The following is a 24,901-nucleotide window of genomic DNA, read 5'->3' on the forward strand; positions in this document are numbered from 1 at the left end:
AGGAAAAAAAAATATATTACTTATGCATCATCGTTGTCATGTTTTCTTGGTCTTATTTTTCCATCAACATGACAAAGTATGTATGGTTAATTACATATCGGAAAATTCCGAAAAATATTCTGGAGAACCGGGAAAAGTGAAGAAATCTCTTCCTGTAATGGATCAATAAGTTCAAAGAAACAAAAGTGTTGTAGAACGTACAAGGAATGGCAGATCGTCCATATCAGGTGAACATGTTGAAGATGCGAGTTGGATGTTTGCAAAAAGCGCAAGTAAGTCGATTCTTATTGCTAGTCGTGAATTTAATATACTACAATTTAATATGAATTTAATTTAATAATAAATAGTTCTCAAAGTTCTTCACAAAGGTCTCCACTTTTACATTTATAATTGCAGTTAAATCAAGAAAGCAAAATCACAAATCTCGTGTACAAGCATTTTCTGCAGAGAGATGCTCCTTCATATTGAGCCAGGCCACAAAATCTTGTGCGGATGTGTTAACAGCCAAGGACTTTCACGAGTTTTATTTCTCCGTCCAGAGATGGAGTTAGCATCGCAGTCGGTCTTGCCTCCGCTCGCAAAAACGTGTGTGAAAATGTTTGTTGTTTAATTCGATGTTGCCATCTCAATAATGAAAAAGTGTTAAATACAGTCAAATCAGTTGACAAATAATGAACATAAAGAACATAATTGTTTTATATATACACAATTCTTCTGTATATTTATACGTGTATGTTTGTGTGTATTGGTAAAATAAGTCATAGTTTTCGTCTAATAATAAGAAAACAGTCTATAACATGTCATGAAATCTCAAACACCCTCCAATCGCCCCTTTTTGTTCCAAGCCTCGTTTAGAAAGGAAAACGCCTGTGGGGGCGTTAAGCCATTGTTAAGAACCAGTGATCGAAATAATGAAAATAATTTCAAGATTCTCATCATTATTCGGACCCCCTTGAAGTCTCAGAAAAAGGAAAAAAAAGTACTGAAAGTTTTTGATAAATGGGAATTTCTTGTTTTATCTTCATTCTTGTACATTTTCAGAATACGAAATATCAGTAAATTAAATACATTTAAGTAGAGAAAAGGAAGAAATGAAATGATTACTTGTTCTGTATTGCTTGGTATATAATGTGTTTCTATGGAGTATCTGATACGTTTTATTATTATTATTATTATTATTATTATTATTATTATTATTATTATTATTATTATTATTATTATTATTATTATTATTATTATTATTATTATTATTATTATTTCTCTGTGCACGAAAACGCGTACCAATGAGTGCAATATCGCGCTAATACACTTACGTTATTTTTATTTTTGTAAGTAACCCTTTAACTTCTTCCTTCTGTTCCCAATACTTATATATTTTCAACCCATCAAGTCTTTTCTTCTGTTACGAAATAAAATACTAATGTATTTAAAAACAGATTTTGTTCGATTTAGAGATGGAAATTGTACAGTAATTTGGCTGTCCGCAAATGTACATCAAAATCCGATTACCGTACGAAAAAGTGCGATAATTTTAAATCTTGAGCTCTTATTCCTCAATATAGTCCTAAAAACTATTACTGTTTGTAATAAAACAGTAATACTACTTTTTAAAGAAGGAAAACGTTCCGTTTAGCTGATTTTGAGGAAAAAAGAAAACACTACTCAGCCGAGTAAGGAAGTTTAAAATGTCGGGGGAAACCTATTTTATTACGCTTCCCTAACAGATAGATAAAGGGAGTAAGGCATATGTTTACATCTCCCGTGACTGCAATATTACATAGAATTATTTATTCTTTTATTCATGTTTATTTATACATTATGTTTGGAGGGTTCATTTCACATATACAGTACAAAGAAAATTTATATAGTAACTACTTTATGTACAAAAAGATTCTACCGAAGGCGGACCGTAGTCAGTCAGCGCCGACAAAAGAAATAACTAATATACTTTTTTGTTTGTAATATTGCCTCCTTTTTGTTTTATTGAGGGCTGCAAAATGAATCTTATGTACCTTTGACGCCCCTCAAACTCTATCAGAATTGAGGGAGGGGCACCTCACTTGGTCCTTCATCTTGTTACGCCACTTATCCTGCTGGACAAAATATTTTCTATTTATGTCACTGAATACTTGTCAGAATCATTTTATTGAATAGTTTATTTCCCAATAGTATATGCCACACATAGGCGTAAATTGCGCCCCCACAAGCCTTGCGTCCCAGGGGGCACATAACCAAGGGCTATGGGGACTCTGAGGCTTCAAGTTACGCTACTGTTGCCACATATGTTATAACGTTTAAAATATGGTGGTATGTTTTTAGCTGAATCTAATATAATATCTTATAAATCAGAAAACAATCTTAACAAATCATGAAACTGTTATTCAAAAGAGTACAGTAATGTTAAATATGCCTATATAAAATTTTGTTTATATTATTTATTACGAGAAACCGAATTCAGATATAGTCTTCACCAGAGACGTATGCAGGAATTTATGTCGGGAGGGGTCGAAAGTTTTTGGGCGGGTTCAAATACAATTTGAGGCTGAATTATATTAAACTTTGTATTGCCCCTAAAATTAGACTAAATTTACAAAAATGTCGGGATATTGGGGGGGTCCGGACCCATTCCCTGAGTACGTCCCTTGTCTTCACAATCCTGATGTGATGTGATGTGAAATTGGTCATCTCAAAATTTTATCTTGTAGAACACGTTATGCTCTCCTGGTCTGTAGTTTGAATACATGTATCAAGTTCGGATACATGAGAACTTATTTGATTTGATGGGAATTTAATCACTATATATTAAGCACTTATCCAGGTTTTCTTTTCGCGGAGGGGTGACAAGGGGAAGTCTCGTAAGCACGTATCAATTTGTTTTCAAAATAATAATAATAATAATAATAATAATAATAATAATAATAATATAATGCAACAGTTCTATTCTTGCTTAAACTTTCCCTTACTTTTCATTATAAGAACCAGTTTAGTTTGAACGAACTGTATTGTGGCTCAAAGAAAGTCAAACAAATATTTCCGAGAGATATGTAACTAAGGAAAATGTCTGCGATAGCATATAACAAGAATAACAAGAAAACACTGAGTGTATACTTCTATTACATTTAAAGTTGTAAACAGAACAGAAACGAAATTTTAATCCTATTTAAAAGTGTTCTTTTTTATTCCACCAAGGGGCAATGGTATCACGGTATGTTCTTGGACTTAAAAGAAGACGACAACACATTGACCAAAATTTTGACAGACTCGAAGTAATTTGAAACAAAAGAATCTCAAAAACGTAAAAGTATGTTTATTAAAAACGTACTTCAGTTTCGGAGGGGACATGAGCCCCCAGGTCCCACCTGGATACGTGCCTGTTATATATGCTTGCTGTGGTGGAAGCTTCACGTTGATCTGTTTCAATAGTTTGAATGGTTGTTGCCATAATTCATCGATCGATACAGAGAAAAATACATAGCCTTTCATATCACCCCTAAAGATAAAGTATCTGTATTTGCCTCAGAGACGTACGCACGAATTTATTGTGGAAGGGGTCCAAATCATTTCGGAAGGTCCGAAAACAATTTAAGGTTAAATTATATTAAAATGTGTAAAATTACCCCTAAAGTTAGACTAAATTTAGAAAAAAGTCGGAATTTCGGGGGGGTGGTTCCGGGCCCCCAGTACCCAACCTCTTCGTACGTCCCTGGGTAAATGTATGAAGAAATGTTAGAAACTTTAATTGAAAATTCCAGGGGCACCCTGTAGAGATAGTCAATTCTGAAATAGCCCTCGATCAAGCCATGAAAAGTATTTTTTGGAGAAGGTGTACTTGTTAGAAAATGTTTTTTCTGCCTTATTTTATCACACATGTAATTTCGTTTACGTTATGTTGTTCCTCCATGCATCAATATCCAAACTCCCCCAGCAAAAATACAGAACCCGAGACAAAATTCTGGGAAAACCCCTGGTTAGGGCCGGTGCAGGGCCATACACCGTCGTCTGGTTACTCTGGTTTTATATATATCATTTGTTATTATTTATCAAATTTAATAAAATTTTGAAACGACAATATAACAAAAAAAAGCCATAGAAACCTCTTCTGTCGCCTTGAAATACAAAAGCATCAAATACGAATTGAAAGGATGGGATTTCAAGGAAAAAGAATGGCCCAAAAACTTGTCTTGAGAACCAAGTAATTAGAAGAACATGTTTGGTAGCAGCAGTCTATATCTATAGCACTAACCGTGGCGGGGGAGTTCTTTCAATGGTGGTATACCCATCCTTCTGTTCAACGCGCGATCCGATCAGTAACCCTCCCCGTGTAGAAGCTGTCACTCACTCCAAAAAACTCGTCCTATAGAGCGGAGATGTTCATTCTTCCCTGACGTACTTCGCGCTCACTTACCCTACTGGTCGATCTCCCCTTCACACTTCTATCCTCTCTACATAAAGATATACACAAAATACAAATGACAGGAAAAGCAATCGGCAACTGTCGCTCAGCATTCACCGGGCTTGTGACCGCCAAGAATGTGTAACACAGTGATTCTCAAACAATTTACCTCTAGACCCGCTTTAGAAGTCAGTAAAAGTTACGACGTCTCCTCTTTGTATAATACTAATGTAACAAAGTCATTTACGAATGAATATTTTTAAACTTACAAACTCCTTGATATTTTACCGATTTTGGGAGTTGTTACCAAACAGTTTGAGAAACACTGGTACAATGTCTTCTTGGCTGCTTTCCCAGTTACCTGGGGCTAGTCAGACTAGCGATTTCTTTATTTATACTAAAATACAAATAATGGTATGATTGTTTGGTTATTCAGCGCAAGAATACAGTTACTACATTATAAACTACATTTAAAAACTTGGAACTTGGAAATAATGTTAAGCGGTTATTTGAGAGTAACATAAGTACATAAGAGTCTATGTGAATAAAAAATATGTAACAGAATATTTGAGTAAAAATAAAGTGTTGCAATGATAATTTTCATTTTATAAATTATTTACACTATTTAGATCATTCTTAGTTCTCTATTTTGAGTCTTTATATCATATAATAATACCCTAAGTTACTTTATTCAATATTAACAAGTACATCAACATGAACAAATTCAAATACATATACACAGCTTAACTATAATACAAAAACAACAAATAAACACTCATGGTTATATTTCCTAACCATGATCCAGTAAATCATGGCATTTTCCAGCATTTCGAATAACACGATACAAGCAGTATTATAAAACATTACAAGAGTAATTAACGAACTGCAAATATACAATAATAGTAACAATAATTATATACACATGCTAAACACGATTATTTAGAACACAAATTCGTTGCAGTAAGTATGTACATTATTACACCTATTTCATCTTTGCTCGATCATTGTCTTTTTTCTTGGCGATCTTGCTTTGAGCACTTAGGATATATTCCGGGTCTCTGCAGGGCATCCCACGTTGTACCATAGAATCTACTATCTCAGGAAGAATACACTCTTTAAAAAACCGTATAAGTTTCGGTAGCATAACATTTTCCCATAATTCTTCATCTCTTCTTACCTCCACAATGTGTAAAGGTGACTTATCATCAATGTATACAACTAAAAAGCATTTGTCTAATTTTGTAATATTCAACTGGCCCTGAATTTGGTAGTAGTAGTCGCTGTTAGTATTTAGTCCTATAGTTCCGTCTGGAAGGGCTCTAAGAAAAAATGCCCCTTTCTTTTTCTTTATCTCTTCAGTGACATCCTTATTTCTGAGTGAAGGAACACACTTTACTTCCACTAACGCATCATCTTCTACTACATATCCTGAAATATGATTAGGAGGGAATTAATTGATAGACTAGAATGAAAAGATTTTTTTTTAAAGTAATATAATAATCTGTCTGTCCCTTTTCCATAAACAAAAAGGAAGTGGTTTGGTTTCGTTCAGATTCAGTTAATACCTCTAATTATAACACACTGAACAAACAGTACTTATTAGAGTTAAACAATTATTATATTATATCAACAAAGAAGTTGAAAAATATTTCTTACCATCTGGACTAGTAGCTAAGAAACTATACTTAGAATCAATATATAATCCTCGTTTCTCTACTGTCACATTCTTCTCCTCCGCAAACTTTCGTAGAGCAACATCTTCATGATTTCTTCCGTATTCTATTGATGGTGTCGATAGATTTCTCTTGTGTAAAATGTCTTTCACCAACACATTACGAAGCACGAAGTGTGATCTTTACGTTTCACAACTTTACCGAACGTGGATGACGTTAGACGGTTGCGGCGATGTTCTTCATAAATCGAATTCCTATGCTGTCCGCGGGAGGATACTTCAATAAAGTACTTTCATCTGAACTGACCTAATATGAAAAATAATGTAAAGTATTCTTGAAACAGGACAGGGTGAACTGAAATTTGTAAGCGATATTGTAAGCACAAATAGCTACTTTTCCTACAAATATTAAAAGGAATGTTTATTAAACATATCCTTCAAAATTATCTTTGTCGAGGTATATGTTTGCGAAATAAGTAAAAACGAAGTTTCGAGACAACCTGGAATAGTAGAGTTGAAACATATTTTATAATTACATGAATCCACAAAACTGATAGGCTCCCAGAAATTCTCGTAATTTTCTCTACTTACTCAATGTGTATCCATCCACACATAAATTATAAGAATTTTAAAAGAATTTCGCTTGATTTCAATTAGTGGAGCATGACATATCAATTCTGTGATTGACGATTGTCTCTGAAAGAAGAAACAAGTGAGTATCGTTCCACAGTGTGAAACTACGGTAGACTTCCAAACTATACAAATTACATAGTAAAACTGAAAATAGTAGAGACCGGAAGTAGTTGATTTCTACCACTTTTGGTTTAAGTAGAAGATTGTCGAAGGAGATTGTACCTATTCTTGGAACGATGAATCGATTCTCAGAAACCTCTTGTCGATACCTCTTACCGTTTTTGAGTTATGACAAATACTGTTGAAACCGGAATTGGCCGATTTGTATAGCTTCCGTTTTAACTTGAAGATTGGTGAAGGAGATAGGACATATTCTTAGGATGCTGAATCGATTTCTGAAAACTGCTTGTCGATAACTCTCACAGTTTTATGTCAATGAAAATCAATATTGAAACCGGAAGTAGTAGTGAATTTCTACCACTTCCGGTTTTAGTGGAAATACAAAAGTCGAAGTGTTTTGTTTCCTTCACACCTTGAATCGATTTCTGAGAACCGTTTGACGCTAGATATTATCGTTTCTGGGTTATGACTATTACTGTTGAAACAGGAAGTGGTAAAAATCGACCACTTTCGGTTTAAGTAGGAGGTTTTTGAAGGAGATGGAATCTGTTCCTGGGATGCTGAATCGATTCCCGAAAACCACTTGTCGATAGTTTTTACCGCTTAAATTGTATGAAAATAGCTCTTACCGTTTTTGCTGTGATACCTGTTGACAGACAGACAGATAGACAGACGGACGGACACAGCCGTTCTAAAGGACTTCAATTTCTTATGCATAGCATAGTTTGGAAATCTAAAATTAATCCAGAAGTTTCAGAGGCATCATTGTGATACAATGATAGCTACGTGATATATATAGAGACGTGCAGATGGACGGGGGTCTTACCCAACCCATCCCAGAAAATTCTGAGCAAATGAAAAAAAATACTCCTATAGAAAAATAAATAGCAAATTCCACATTTTAGAAGTTGGAAAAGTCGGATCTCACTGAGGAATGATTTTTTTCTTCTATCATACCACTTTTGTGATGCAATAATCATCAAAGCTGGTAATTGCGCGTCAATTTTTTTTTTTTTTTTTTTTTTTTTTTTTTTGCGTATCACGTTTTCGGACGTTCAAAATTCTCAGCAATTACATTTTTTTTAGTTTCTACCAGGAACGTAGCCAGAGCTCTGATTTGGGTGGGGGGCATATATACTAAACTAGTAGTATAAATAGCAAACTAGTATTTATATACTAGTTTAAATATTTGGAAGGCAAGTCAAGATTTGGACCCCGTGCTCCCCCTAGCTACATCCTTGGTTTCTACACAACTTTTTTCCGCTGTAGAATTAAATAGTAGCCAGTACCCAAGTGAATTAAATAGCTGCATAAATTGCTTGCTATAGTACAACATGTAAATAAATTCTAGAGAAAAAAAAATCATTCAAGTCATAGCCTACGATGCGGGAGCTTGCGAATATGATTCCCGACTGGCGTTTTTACCATGCCTTGAAAGAAAGAAAGCGAAACAGATACCCTACTATGGCACCTGAAATGCTCGCGGCTGAGTCAACACTTACAAGTTAGAAACATTTTGGCGGAACAAGACAGGAAAACCAATCCGGCAGGAGGGGGAGTAGAAATGACATGCCAATTCCAATGTGAAAACCCTCTGTGCAGCACAAATGAAAAAAAAAAAGTCTTATCAGATCCCCTCGTTTGCTTGCTTGCTTCTCAATTCTTGGAATTCTAACCCGAAGCTAGTCAGTCACGTGATGTGCAAAGCAGAGAAATTCTTCGTTCATCTCTTCCCCACCGTACCGTTTACGAGCTAGGATGTACTCATAACTGATGACACTTATTATTATTATTATTATTATTATTATTATTATTATTATTATTATTATTATTATTATTATTATTATTATTATTATTATTATTCAAACTAATGAAATAAGGAACTTCACACTTACCCGTCCGATTTTCAGATTTTTCATCTCAAATCGTTAGTTTAGGTTAGTTGCTAAAATTATTATTTTCGAAAGAGTTCTTTTATACTAGAAATAATTTAGAGAGAGGAGGGATAGTGTGAAGTTGTCCACCCATGAACAATATCCATATAGTTATACTGCATTATATAACTAGTTGCTCATCAGTTTACGCAGTTCTGAAGCTGCCTATCTCAGTTTTGCAAAAGTAAATATTTTATTTGACAAATATGTTTGAGGACCAAGTGGCATGTAATTATAATCGTACTTCTTCTCTTTAATCAACATCATATTCGTATACATCGCTCTTTGTCATGATATGTATCATCATAATTAATTCCACATAATCTCTAGTCCATTAACAATAAATTATTATTATATTGTGCTAAAGATCGAACAAAATGACATGCACAAATTTTATACGTACCATGGAATATTTCAGAACGAAAATGATTCTCACATGTGAATATTATTATATTATTTAATCGTCAACATTATTTATATCTTACTTACTGTCCGATTCTAATTGACAAATATTATACCTACGTAAACCAAGATTTCGAAGATAGACCCCCCCTGGTATGGCGTACGGTTCACGGGTATCCTTGCGAGCCACTGTTCTTAGCACTCTAATTTATTGAAATAACTTACAGTACAATGGTACCCTTATTTGGTTCACAGTGAGAGAGTATTAAATGTAATACAATATTCCGTCCCAGTCTAAATAGCGAGTCAATATATTAGATTGTATATAGAAACTGGTAGGTACTGAGAACAGATGCTAAACAACGAAAACAAAACATAATTAAAAACCAGAGACAAAAATCATGTAAATATACATTAAATAATAAGTAAAACGAATACTCCAGTAACACGAAGCTTATATATATATATATATATATATATATATATATATATATATATATATATATATATATATATATATACAATCTTACCTTTCATCATGCTGTCTTGAATCTTCAGCGGTTCCTTGTTCTTGATAACATGGAAAAGAATCATCAACAGAAACAACAATTTCAGTTTTGCGACGTTTAGCTGCGGCTCGAGCAGATTTTGAGCGCTTATTTCGTTTTCTGGTTTTTGATAAAGGTCGTTTACGAGCCATTATGTATTTGCAGTATATCAGCTCACGCCTGATTGGTAACACCTTCAACTCGTTAGCTACACTGCGAAATAGGTGATAGTAGGACCTTGTAGTTGTAGAACATCCCGTCGAAAATGCGAGTGGCGCTAGCGTACAGATGTTCCTTTTAAAATGTTAACACTTTGTGCATTTATTCTCGAAATACATAAAGTACGTTGGTAGTACATGATGAAGTATAATATCGAGAGGAAGAAGACATTTCAGTGTTTAGAACGATATATAAATGTTGAAGATCGCTGGCCTCTTTCGACAAATATAAGTGATCAAAAAACGGATTTGCGCTGTGGTGTGCAGTTCAGTTGCATTTTTTCATTCCAATATCTAGTTCTTAAGATAATTGAAAACAAATCAAGCTTCAAGAAAAATTTAATACCATTTCATTCTAATCAATAATAATTAGGGAATAACATATTCAAGTTTTGGAACGAAATTTTTATTAATTATTGCACTAAATTGGAACAAATTTTAATTAATTATTAATTAATTATATAAGCGCATATTGATTATATCAACATAAAATTAATCATTACTACTTTTAAATATATTGCTATAATGTTATATACTCAGATCATTTCGATAAATTGCGTTTTTTAGTAATTCTGAGTAGAGTGCCAACGCCCTTAATATTGACAGCTGTAGAATATGGCACTTCGAGAATCACTATATGACCAGATACTAAGAGCGAGAGGGATTAATGCTTGATGTGGCCTAATGATAGACAGTTTTTAGCCATTACAGCTGTTTCATACAAGAGTATAGTACAACAATTTATAAATCTACGAATCCTGGATATTCCCAACATTATTTTTCAACGCGACGGTGTACCTTTCCACTGGATGCAGCATGTTCAAAATTGTTCAGACCAACCTTTCTTAAGTCGTCCGACACTTGACCACCTTTTTCATCGTTATAACTCGGGTCGGTTCCTTTATGGAGCTATATCAAGGATATGTCTACGACACAAAAGTGAGGTTTATCAGTGGTCGCGAATGGATTAGTGCTGTCTTTGATCGTGTAGTACTGTATATTCTGTAGCGTATATGGATGGAATTGTACTACAATTTGGACATCCTACAAACAACCAGTACTAGGCAACTGGATACACACTGAGTATATTGTACAAAACTTTCACTTGTGGTTTATATTCGAGGAATACAAGTTCTTTACATCATAATTTTAGTTTACAAGCAACCTGAAATGTATACTTAAAAAATTGAATGCTCTGAAACAGGAGAATTACTCAATCAGTCAGGCACATAATTGTTCTAATAGAGGAAGGTATAAAGAAAAGGTTGTCATTAAAATTTTCAAAAGTTGGCAGAAAACTAGTTGAAATATGTAAACCAATTAACAACTTAAAAATCGGATAAAGATTACGTGATTTATTTAAGAAAAACACGTTTAACCAAGGCCACATACATGGAGAGTATTGAAGATCAGTACCATTGAGTAAGTTTAAATCAAATTTTATTGTTACTTTTTGAGGGAACTCTCAAAAGAGAATCACACTGGGAGAAGGAACGATTGACGCCTGTGTGCCAGCAATAATTTTAAACTAATCGTAGATTATCTACCATTTGGAGTGATTTCTTCAGCTAGCGGTAGCAGTTGTATTGTTGCAATTACTCATTTTTATCTGCCACTAGCAGTAGAAACACACTCACTTGAATATGTGTTCATTCGCTTACATTTGCCTTTTCTTTTTTTCCTTTGTTACAGCATGGATATCATAACCAGGATAATCATAAATTTAATTATGTCAAGACCAATATATAATACAATGCTGTTAATATTTGACATGCTCGAGGGATTGTATGAGTATCCAGAAATTCTAGACGCTCTATGCATTAATTCAGGTAATTTCTTTAAATTGTAAAACAATATTTTTCCACGATTTATCTTCAAACGCTCTTCTAACTTTAAACTATTTAATAAAAAAGGATGAAAGTTTGATGATACAATTGTCGACAGTGGGATAATGTGATATATATTGCAATATCACCATGTTAACCGTATTGCCAGTCCAATATAAAGTTATATTTTTCAAATGGCACTATGTCAGGTTTTTATACATTTCAAATCGTTATATTATTTGACAAATTTACAGTACCGCATTTATTATTCAATGTTACAAACTAAAGGCATTACAGTATCAGAAACATCAAAATTTAGGGATCTACAACAGTAATAACGCAAGTATAAACATGCAACATACATCCGAAGTATCTTAGTGTTGAATACTGTGACCATGAAATGACCAGGGTGTCTATCGGTCACGAAAAAGTCACGAAATCAGAAATCGGTCATGAAAGTCACGAAAAAGTCACGAAATTTAACTTTTGGGTCACGATTTTTTTTTTTTTTTTTTTTTTTTTTAATTGTACAAATGTAAGCACAGATTGGAAAATTTTGTTCTATAAAACGTCAAAATTCACCACCAAAAATGTCTGTGGTCGGCTTTAGACACTACCAAATCGCAAGCAAAGTACGTTTCTATCGTATGGATGAAAATTCGGCCTAATTCGCACCAAAATTCGCTCTTGAAAATGTTAGGAAATTTTTTGATTTGGTAAAGAAAAGGTCACAAAAAAAGTCACGAAATTTCATTTTGGAATTTTAGTAGACACCCTGATGACGTATTTCGATTAAATAGGAACAAAGCTATAAAGGATTGCAAATTTGACATTTTTTTTCGACAATGGGCCTAGATAAATATTAGCTTTAAGTCAAATGGATTGTTTTCAATAGATCGCTCGAGCGATAGATCATGATACCGCTCGATGGTCTTTCTGAAAAATAATACAACGTTTGTCCTGTCCAAAAGTATTCACACATGCGTCGTTTCGTAATACTTGCACTGTCACAAACCTAAGAGAGAAATATTCAGTGTGTACTCCTGAATCAAATAAGATATTGATGGCCACGTTTGACATGTCAAGAATATTCATAAATTCTGAAGAGTTTCAATTTTACACAATACTGATGTACGTTATTTTACACACACGAAATTGTTTAGTGATGCTTGCCCGTAGCACTACGTAATTCGTCAGCGTAACACTCAATTTTGCATCTGTATTCAATTTTGAAATTATTTCATACCGCAATATAAGCTTCGCTACAGCACTAATCAACTTTGTTAGATTGTTTAGTTCTCAAAAAAACACAGATTTTATCTTGTTTTCGTTACAAACGCGTCAATTATTTGATTCTAAATTAAAAGTAGCGGCTACTTCTTGTTCGATTTGCAAAACAGCCAGAGCAGACGTTCTCTCTCATCCTGCTCTATTGCACAGGTACGATTTTAGTCTTTTTGAACACTAAAAAGCCGTTTGCGTACACATGATGACACCAGTAGGGTCAATGCGATTTGAAATAAAACTCTGCTGTGAGAAAATATAGATTTGGGAAGTAAAGCTTAAACATTGGAGTAGTATTGAGGTTAGGTGAAATTTCCACATTTTAAACATATTTTTACACTACGTTTATTTCGGATTTATTGAACTGCATTCCAATCTTTTTCGCAAAAGCTTCCAGTGTTTCTTTTATTTAGGAAAATTGATGATTTAGAACGGCAAGTCTGCACATCTCGCAAAATAATTTTGCCTTCATCACCAAAGCGCTGACCTAGCTCCTTTATAATAGTATGTAACATAGGTTAAAGAATATTAACCCAAGAACTGCCGACGTTTCAGATGAGACCATGGCAGTAATTATAAAATGATTAAGTTTATTGCCTGCAAACTTTGAATTTCTCTTAGACTCTTGATCTGTTATATCAATGTTATTTTCCTGAGCAAATTTAAATATCTTCTGAAAAAGATTTAGTGCTGCTTTTTCCGTTCGAATATCTTGTAGTGTTTTCTCTACTGAGGTATTGAATACATGAGCATCTGCGAGAGTAATTTCCTCACTTGCAGAAATGCATTCAATCTGTTCGTGATTCCAAATATGTGTGTAAAGATAAACAATTATACGATGTTGTGTAGAGGTTCCAGAATAGTATACTTCAAAATTTCAGATCAACTGTTTTTTGAGTATCTTGAAGGCACCCGTGAGGAAGCACTGTGGAAAAATAATTATGGATGCTTCGTAAAAGGTTAAAAAAAAGAAAATCCTTTGTTTTCCCTAATGATCATGCATATAATAATACCAAATTAAGTTGATGAGCGTAGTAATATGTTTAGATCGTATAAGGATATTCTTATCTGAAAATAGATTCAACTCCTAAAATATGCTGTCTCATAACACTTGCACCATCGTAGGTCTGACACATATATACACTTTCCGTTTTTACTCTCAAATCACACAAGGCATTTAGAAAAGCTTTTTGTGTTGCTGGAATGTAAGTTTTACGAATTATATAGTATATATATATATATATATATATATATATATATATATATATATATATATATTCTACTAGTTTATCATCTTTAACATCTTACATATATAGTAAATTGTTCGTTGATACTAATATCGCGGGTTTTATGCTATAACGCTGAATTTCTTAGCTAAAATTAGTTCTTCAATAATAAGTACGTTCGCTGCTTCACCACAACACGATATAAATTCATTTTGCGTTTGAAGTGACAGATAGGTTGCATTTGCAGGAGCTTTATGTATTTTCAAAATGGGATCAAATGTAGATGGGATGAATTGTAAATGCAAATTGATATTACAAGTATTAACCTCTCAAGTTCCCTCTAAACAAACGCAGCACCAAAAATAAAAATAAATTACCAGAGTAAATCCACCTATGCACTGTAAACAGAGAAAGTCCTGGGACAATTGCCCCTTACCCCTAAACGCTCCTAATGAATTATATACAATTTTTATTTTATGTATTAGGCAGCAAACAACATACACAGCCACAGGTGCTCCCGGACAACAGGTAAATGATACATGCAACCAAACTCATATAACAATGTCACAGAATATATCTGGCAGCAAGTAGATTACACTTGCAACACATAAGCTGCACAATCAAAATCATAAAAATTAACATACAATAACTTAGAAATGATTACATACGGAGTTAAAAGCTCAGTATGTAATCATGGATCATAAATAAAAACTCATATTAATTATGACAAAATAAGATCATGCAGTACCCGATCATGAACAATAAACTTAAGCCTAAGAAAGAAAAAGAAAGGGCAAAACAAAAAGAAAGAAAAAAAGGAAAGAGATGGTTAAAATTAAGAACTAACAAACCTTAAAAGAGAAATCCCAAATAATACCACATCTCAAAGGGCACCACACTAAATTAAATAGGCAATATTAAAAATTCTTTAACAACTGAATAAGTTCTGACCGAACTTTAACAAATTTAGTTTGGAAAATGTGTATAATAGAATAAAATTTCTTTACAGTATCAATGTTTTTATAATTAGATGATTTTAAAGAGTAAAAGCCTTAGAGAGAAAACGAACAAAATTTCTAGTGTTAAGAGTTTTTATGAAAACAAAAACAATAAAGGAACCTGCGTGAAGAATATTATGAAAAATTTTAAGGTTGAAAATATATCGCCTATCGGCTAAAGACAAAAGATGCAGTTCTTTTTATGTACTATACAAACTTATATTTTTGAAATATTTGAACTTCCATCGTAACCAAGCTAGAAAGTTATTCTGAATAGACTCAATAGTATTTATTATTATTATTATTATTATTATTATTATTATTATTATTATTATTATTATTATTATTATTATTATTATTATTTTCATTGTTCCAAATCACCGTACCGTATTCAAAACGAGAATGCACCTTACATATGTAGAGAGTTTTGCAAGTGTTAATATTTGAAAAAGTACAGCAAAGCTATTTTAACATAGATAAAAAAAAATCTGACCTCAGATGTGATTACCTGTAAATGTTTTGGAAATAATAATTTGTTATCTAATATTATTCGGATTTCATTAGTGTAAATTCCATCCAGTTCAATTTCGTAATTACCTGTTATGTATTTGTAAGACAAAAGCTCAGCATTTATATGAAAGACAGACAGAAAATAACATTTATTTTGATTTTCATGTGCTTGCGCTAGCATTTTTCTTCTCTTGCATTTGCAAAAAAACTGCATTTTTATTTAAAACTTTAAGAATACTCATTAAACAAAAAAAAGGAAAAATAAAAAAAAAAAGAAAAAGTACTGTAATATAGTGAAACATCCGTTAACACATTCGTACCTATGAGTTGCTATAGCATCTGCTATAGCTTAGTTTATGACTGTCCTGCGAGATGCTGTAGCAACTTAGCGACTTTTAGTTGATCTGTGACGTCGTAGCCTCCAAAAGCAGGTAATTTATTTTGTTAGCATGTATTCACATGCCACTGTCTAAACCTAGTTCCATTTGGGGATTTTTAAAGTATGGTCTAAAAGAAATGTTTTCATTCCACGTTACATGTATATTAGAAGATCAGCAAAATGTCATCACACCCACCCTCCTATGCACATGGCATTAAAATTTTGTTATGCACGCAAATGGCTATTCTTCTTTCACGAAACTAATTTCATCTTTCTGTCTGCATAATTAAGTTTTCAGTGACTGTTTTTCTAACCCTCAAGAAACTTCAGGACGGGGAAAAATGAGGGTTGAAATTGTCCAGGATCGAAAGTGTACGGCCACCTTGATGATAGGACAGATTTTTGTCCCTTCAAAAATATACAGCATATATTATTATGGGATAAAAATATCTCTTTTACGGACATTCTCAGGTACAGATGCGGTCTTTTTTTTTTTTTCCTCCTATATTTTACCACAATTTTGATAACGAACGTTTACTACTTTAAATTCATACTTATTTTCTGCAATTTAAAAATAAATTGCATTACAGCACGGTAGACAGAAAATCCTTTTCCCCATAGAAAATGTCTTCGTCATTAGTCAATGATCTGATGAACCACTACACAGAATATTTGCAACTGAACTTGAAGTTTTATGTTTGTCTTGTATTACTGTTACTTTTAGTGCAGTCAGTACGCAAATTAAGGGATTTCTACAGGACAGTGGCATATACTTGTGATAATAATGACCACGTATACAGAATATTTTGCGCCAATACTTATACACCAATATAATCACATCTTCGTAGCAGTACTTTTTGTTCTGTACAGAAGGGAATTTAGTATTCATCCCCCAGTAACTCGAATACTGAGCAGTATTTCCATATTGACACTTATTTAGCTACACATTTACAAATCAGTCTACTTACTGACTGCATAAAGTACTGTATGAGCTGTAAGTGAACTAAATTTCTTCAATCTCTGTGTAACAGACACCTTTCATTTACGTAACAATAGATTTTCCATCGGTGTTCGTTATGTAAGAGATTTCGCTGTAGCTACAGATGTTAAAGTATTATGTTATAACAAGATTTAATGGTCCACTGATTTTGTTCTTTTACAGATATCACAACGTTTTATCAACCTCCCAAAAAGGATAAATATTTCTTTAAGAAAGGTAAGCATAATATGTACACATGTTACTAGTTGCGTGCGCGTTCATCATCATGAACTAAAGTTATTTTATTTTTAATTAATTCATTTATTATTATTATTATTGTTATTATTATTATTATTATTATTATTATTATTATTATTATTATTATTATTATTATCGGGAAATTAGGCACATTTCTGTCTTGTATCATGTGGTTATTGTGAGTATAATGGATTGATTTAAATTTTTGATATACCTCAATTAAATTCAAGAGCATTGCTTCAGCAGTTCAGTTGAGTCTTAAACACTTCAGTTTAGTAATATGGATTCCCTGAAAGCATTGTATTTTGGCATAAAACTCGATATTTGTTTTAAGAAAAGTAGAGTCCTAATTTTTGAGAACAATAAGCATGAGGTCTACGTTCTGGAAAGTCATTAAAATTAAAGAAAATGCTTAATCAGGAAAAGTCAGGAAAATCTCTTCTTCAAAACTCTCTTTCAAAATTAGAAAAACAAGAGATTTAATTTTTTTTATTGTGAAAAATTAGAATTGTAAAATGCTTTTGTGTACTTTTACTGTGTTTTTGTGTACAGCTATGACTGTCTCAGCTTACAGAATAAATAGCTTTTTCAAAGCATACTATTTTTATGTATGAGATTTGTTCATTTTGCAGTTCCATGTTGCATTTTGCATAAGGACATGTGTGTCTGAAGTCCCCTTAATTTTTTTACACTTAATGACTGTATAATTTAATATAATTATTCATTTCAACACATCCTTCATATTGTATACAGAAGAAATTGCTTTCAAACCATGCTATTTTTAGTGTACTAATAATGCTGCATAAATCTTATACAACACATTTTAATATTAATGTATTTTGTAATTTGTAATTGTAACTTTATAAATCTTTGTAATCTTGTGTGCATAATGTAAAAAGGTAAAATGTATATACATATGTATGTGTATGCTGTATGTATATATACATATAGACCTGCAGAAAAAATGAGATTTGGCTGGCTGGGGACGGTGGAGGCCAGTAAAGTGTCAGGGAAAAATTGAAAATGCAGTTAAGGAAAATCAGGGAAATTGGAAACGAATTTTCTGTGGATACCCTAATAAAGAACGCCATGATGGAGTGAGAGCAGGAGAAACAATAAACAGCAAAATAAATTAGTGAGTATAGTAATAGGACTCATTGAAAAATTAACAATATATTTCTGCCAGCTCCACTCAAGTATGTTTTTCCTCCACGTATCTGTTTTAGCTTGTTTGTTTGTTTTCTTAATGAGTTCACCGCATTTGTAGCTTCGCTGGAGAGAAATTTGGATAGGATGATGCTTTTGCAAATGTTCACTGTAAATTTTCTTCTTAGAAAATAATTCAGCACAACAAGCAACAATCGAAAGATGATGGGATCTTTAAATAACGGATGAGTAAATAATTTTCTGCACAACACGAAAAATCAACTAAAATCAATCAGTAATTTCATTCTTATTCCTCGAACTCGCTACGTGTAAAAGAACATGCGATTACGAAATGGCAAAGGCATCGTCATCTTCAGTTTGTCGAAGTTTTTCTTGGATCCTCTCCATCATTTTCTGAGTCACTTTGGGATCAATTGCTCTCTCATCTTTTGCCGGAATTGAGCGTTAGCTGGCGTTCAGACTTGGCCTCCCAGCCATCTCTTTAAACCATATAAGCTAACATACTCCAAAAATCATGTACAAACCTGACTTTGGGTAAGTTTGGGATGATTGTCTTCTTTGGAACAACACATACGTTTCGGTTCGTTAGCCAGTCACGTATTTTCTTTGCATAATGGCTGCTCGCGAGATCGGGTCAAAAGATAATTTTCTCACTTTGGCGGTAGTTGTTGATAAACGGACTTATTTTATTTTTTCTTTCTTTCAAACAATTGCTTATATACTTTTCAGTAGTGATAGTTGGGCTTCGTACGGTTACAATGTAAGGTTCAGTGACCCACTTCGACAAGATGGCTACTTAGACGACACGTTTAGGATTATTTTGTGTGTTTGTTTCTTTGTTTGTTTTTTCTCTTAAATCTGACGTCATCTGATACCTACTCGGCACCAGCGACATAAAATCCGGAGATTTCTGGATCCCTGCAAATCCAAAGTATATCTCATCGTTCATAACGACGGTAGAGTCACTGTTCATAAGCTACTTCCCAATTTCTGGTACTTTTCGGGTATCTGTTTGAGTTGTTTTCCATTGTATTTAAATGTTTTTGTCACTTATGATATTGGAGAGCCACACTTTCAGATCGGACAAGTACAGTTTTGGAATCCCTAAACTTACGTGCTAAACCCCTATGGGTAACTCTGAGCTTGTTCTCACAGACTTCGTTGAGGTTTTGTAATTCCTCGTTATCCAATTTGAACGGGCGACTTTCTCTGGATTTTTCTTCCACTGGCAGACTTTTTCATAGCGACTGATGATAGAATAAGTGGTTCTGCATGTATAATTAACCCTGCTAAAAATTCTTACCTCATCCACTTTTTTCATAGATCCAAGAAGGTCATATAAACGCTGCCGAAACAGTACCTAGTCTAGCCATAAATTCTGTCACACACTTTTTTGTGAATATATGAAATACAGTTTGAGATTTTTCAATCTGCTTTTAATATGTTATAACCACATATATTCTTTACAATTGGCACCTATCAAACTTCAAAATGTCCACCATTGGCACGCACACAGGCTTTGAGTCTCTTGGGCCAGTCATCTATTGCAGTACGGAGAGTATCAATCGGAAAATCCGCCACTGCTGCCACCAAGGAACGCTTCAAACTTTTAAGTGAAGGATCTTTTCTTGCAGACCATGTCTTCTAACACTGCCCACAGTTTGTAGTCCAGAGTGTTTAAATCAGGGCTACCAGAAGGCCACTCAGCACTGGAGATGAAATCTGACATTGGCCTCCAACCACTGTTGTGTCATCTTTGCCTTATGAGCTGGCGCAGAATCCTGCTGGAAGGTCCAGTGATCATTGTTAAACATGGTGTCACTCAAGTCCTTCACAATAGGCTCCAGAACAGTTTCCAAATATACCCTGGCACTTGTTTTTACACCTTGCTCACAAAAGTGAAGTCTGGTGTGGCCTTCATACCTCACCCCCCACCAAATCATGACTGAGGAGGGGTGGTGACCTCTCTGAACCTTAGGAACTCTCCCACGAGCTTCTCGAGAGCTTGCTGCATATATCCTATCATTTTGGCGGTTAAAGCTCTCTTCAATGGTAAAGATTTTCTCGTCGGCAAAGAGGATTTGCCGATGTCCATTGTTGGCGTACCGCTGTAGGAGCTGTCTTGCTTCAGTTTCCTCTGCTGCTTCAGCTGTGGTGTCAAGAAATGCTCCGTGCTCCGCCGATAAGCTCTGACCTTCAGGTCTTCAGAAAGTAACCTGGATATTGATCTTGGGGCCATGTTGAGCTCCCGTACCATGATGATCTGCTTTCGGAGTGGATTTCGCCGCACATGAGCAGCCACTGCTTTAACAGCTGCTACTGTTCTCACACTGCGAGGACGACCATCCCTTCGCCGGCCACGTACACTGCCGGTCTCAGTAAACCGCTGGATTATGCGGTAAACAAATCTTTTGCTGATTTTCAGAAGTTTCAGCAGTTTGAAAATCTCACTTGGTGAATGTTCACCCTTATGCAACGCAAACACTGCAACTCTATTTTTGTACTCACTCCATTCCATGCTTAAGCGAAGCAGATCCACCCGTTCTCTTTCCCTGTTCGACACACACTGGCCAGGGCTGACCTTGAGCTAAATTGTACCTTGCCACCTGCACAACAGGTTCTACAGTCAAAGCCAAAAGTTTGTGACAATATTTATGGCTAGACTAGGTATTGTTTCACACTTAACCGAAGTCATGTTTATTAGAGGTTCTATGCCTTTCAACTCTACCTTAAAATACATTTCTCTTCATCACTTAACAACAACGCGACTGATATGATGAGCTGTACCCAGATACGATGAGCTTGAAAATTGTGCAGAAATTATTTAATCACCCGTTAAACGTTACTTCGTTGTATCTAATACGTTATATCTCCATTTAATAGTCACACTCTTATTACACTAGGGGGCGCGATAGCTCAGTGGTAGAGCGTTCACCTCCGGTGCTTGGGGTCCTTGGTTCGATCCCAGCTCGCGCCGTGTGGACTTTGTGGTGGACAAACACCGTGCTCGTGGGTTTTCTCTGGGTTCTCCCGTTTCCTCTCACTTTCTTCATTCCATTATTTCACTCATCTCTCATCATCACCGTCTCCTTTAGCCTAACCGGCATAACCATGGGACGTAAAACAAAGATTTCATTTCATTTTTTTTCTTATTACACTATTAGTCAAACATCTAATTTGTTTTTCAGTGGCATAAGTTCTGTGTTATATTAAGATGAAATAATGCCTCCTCGTTGATAGGTTGAATTTGAGTTTATCGTCCTTTTCAGCACTGAGGCTGTATGAGAAGGCTAAACAGTTTGGATACTTAGGGTGGCGAGCACCAAACTAGTGTAAATTACTCTTATAGTAACCCTTACTTCTTTAGTCTGGACTACTTTAGTAAAGTACTTCCGTAGTAATATACTCTTTTAGTAAATGTTGGAGAGCTCAATTTCTATTTACTTCTTTAGTTGTAACTAAAGTAGTAACGCCTTTTTACTAAAGAAGTAAGCCATTTCTGCACACTGCTTGCACGTGCATTTCGTTTTCTATCGACAGCTGAAGCTTATCGGAAGGTGCACCTATGAAATAAAGCAGAAAATATGGGGTTGTAGTGAAGAGCAGGAAGTTGTTGGAAAAAGCAAACGAGCTTCATTCGTTGAAAATGCGTTTAATACTAGAGGAATATAATGCAAAAATGTTGTTAATTGAAAGACAAAGACAAATCATAGAAGAGCATAACCTTAAATGGAAAGTTCAAGAATGAAATGGAGCAAACTTCAGGTTCCGGTTCTTCAGACAATACGTTCGAGAAGTTTATGTTTTTGTAAATAAATATAAATATGTTGGATATGTATAAAACGTATTTTATTTGCTTGATATTTTTCTAGTGGTTTATGTGTTTTTGTTTTCCACATGACATAATATGTGTGTATATTATTTCAGTATTAGTACATTTAATTTTTCTAATTACCACATTCTAATATTAATTTGTGTTAGCAAAATTATAATAGACATCTTGTTTTTCTTAGAAATTATCAAAACACCTTTATTGTATAACTTTTTGTACTGAAGTAAGAAATAATATGAAAATATTAATTTCCTAATTGCAAAAAAGAAAAAAAGAAAAAGAAAAGAAAAAGTGAGAAACGTAACTATAAAAGAAATAAAAGAAGTGCTTTATTAATTCATTTAAGAAGGAAAAGTCTGTACACTAACTTGTTATTTTACTAGAAAATTAGGTAAAATTTTAATTAAAAATAATTAGGTAATACCCTTCTGACAGATTGCCTTGCAAAATCTGTTTCTGTATTATGAAATGCATATTGGTTGATGTCATTAGCATCCATAGCATTAAGGTGAAACACGCCTTCAGTTCTATTCGAAAGTAGTGTAGATCAGCAGCAGCCACAATAACATTCCCACACGTGTTCTGTTTATATCACATTGTTTTAGTAAGAATTTGGAAACGTTTCTTCCAACACCGATTGTACGTTCTATTACATATTTTGTAGCAATACGGGCTCTAGTCTAGCGCCCTTCGGCTCCTATGTGGGGTAGAAATACAGAAGTCATAAGATGTTTGGAGGGAGCATTTCCACGGTCTCCTTAACAATCAACCCATCATATTGTCCATTAGTAAATTCTACAGCAACTCTACTATTGTCCTAAATGCGTGCGTCATGTGTGGAACCCAGCCAACGGCTTACCATGTTCAAAAATTTCATATTGGCATCACAAATGATTTGTGCATCGATAGAAAAGAAATTTTGGCTATTTCTATATAGTTCTGCCTGTGCTCAAGAAGGACAAAGTATGGGCAATATATACATAATCTATGACCCCTATGACATTCGGCAATCCACCAATTCGATAGAATTCTCTTTTGTTCAATGATATATTTTCTTGGTTCTTGGCATGGATACATGCAGTGGCTTTAAGGCAATAGAACTGTCTATCACTTTGTTAAAAGCTCTTCCGCAGTTAATGAGATCCCCTGCTACAATCTGATAAGTATATACCAGTGCGAAATATTTGCAAGCCACAAAAGAAGTTGCAACTAGGAGACAAAGCACGGTTCCTGTCAGAATTATGCTACAGTTACGGCTCCAGCATACCAAACTGCGACTCGAAAGATTCCGTACGAAACCCAAACCTCTCTTTGAAATCATTGTCGCTATACATCGCAAATGGATCTCTTCTCTCCATTAAGAGCCTCATTCTTGGGATGTATACCTCTTCTGCCATCTCCTTATATTCTTCGTAGAGCAAGTAAACCATAGAATTCGATACTTAACACGCAGAAACCAAAGAACTCATCTTACTCTCTAACTTTACTCCTACTACTGCTTAGGAGTAAATTTTGTCCTTATTTACTCCTAAAGTTACTAATGTAGTAGTGTACTCTTCTATGGTGCTCTCTACCACTTGTGGAATAAATAAATTTACTACAGTAGTAAATGAAAATTTTACTTCTGTAGTAATTTAATCCTTTAGTTCAGTATTCTCGACTGGAAGTCACCGATTTCCTTCTCTCTTAGTAAGTTACTACTTTAGTTTCACTTACTCTTGGTTGGTGCTCGCCACCCTTAGAGTGCTATGATCTAGGAAATGTTAAAATGGTCTGGATTTTCTATCATGGAAATTCAAATCTAGAAAAAGGATTTTCAATCAATGTGTAATCTGCAGTATTAATTTAAAGAACAAACTCTAGTAGCACATAGATGTACATACAATTCAGTAGCTTCTCCTGGTGGTCTTGAGAAACTATCCATAAGCAAATCTATGATTCATTACGCACGAAATGCTAGTACTCGTTTTGAAGTAGCAACAAATCAACAACGGGAAGAAGAGAAAAAAAACAAACAAACAAACAGAAGCTAAATACAGGATAAGAAAAATCATCCTGAACGAGCTTGAAGCTCAGTAGATAAAATAATGTAAGATGTGCGCGATATTGATGAACAAATAAAGCCTTTGGACAATTGAAATGAAGTGGATAATACTATTGATTTTTTTCTAAAGATAGGTCGTTAATATACGGCAGCCAGTTTAATGTATCTATATGCATCCTTTTTCAATGAGTGTCTAACTGTGACTTTTTCCTTTCATATGTGATGAAGCTTTCATCGAGTGATTGATGTTACGAAGTAAAGTTTCATGGAAAATGTTTGATTTCTTGTTTTGTGCAGGAATTTTATTAAATTAATATTCTGTAATTTCTTAATAAAACACATTATGTTTGTTTTTATATTATTCATATTTTTACTGGACTAGGGAAAAATATTTTACATATTTATCATCGTTTTATCGTTATCGTCATCGTTACCGTTTTACGTATTTATTATCATGATTTTTTTTCATCAACATTGG

At 34.1% G+C, this 24,901-nt stretch overlaps 1 protein-coding gene across 5 annotated transcripts in view; it reads left to right on the forward strand.

The window, feature by feature from the left end:
- Nucleotides 1-24,901, forward strand: part of LOC145690665 (uncharacterized) — a 120,843-nt gene that overhangs the window by 81,755 nt on the left and 14,187 nt on the right. For 4 of the 5 annotated variants that reach the window (XM_081765785.1, XM_081765786.1, XM_081765787.1 and 1 more), the window contains 2 exons: nucleotides 11,613-11,749; nucleotides 17,306-17,359. In XM_081765785.1, coding sequence (XP_081621911.1) covers nucleotides 11,613-11,749; nucleotides 17,306-17,359 — 191 coding nt within the window. The remainder of the gene's footprint in view (nucleotides 1-11,612; nucleotides 11,750-17,305; nucleotides 17,360-24,901) is intronic. The other variant, XM_081765788.1, reaches the window with a different exon arrangement.

The sequence above is a fragment of the Thermobia domestica genome, chromosome 7 (genome assembly GCF_964235325.1).
Source record: "Thermobia domestica chromosome 7, izTheDome1.hap1.1, whole genome shotgun sequence".
Lineage (NCBI taxonomy): Eukaryota > Metazoa > Arthropoda > Insecta > Zygentoma > Lepismatidae > Thermobia > Thermobia domestica.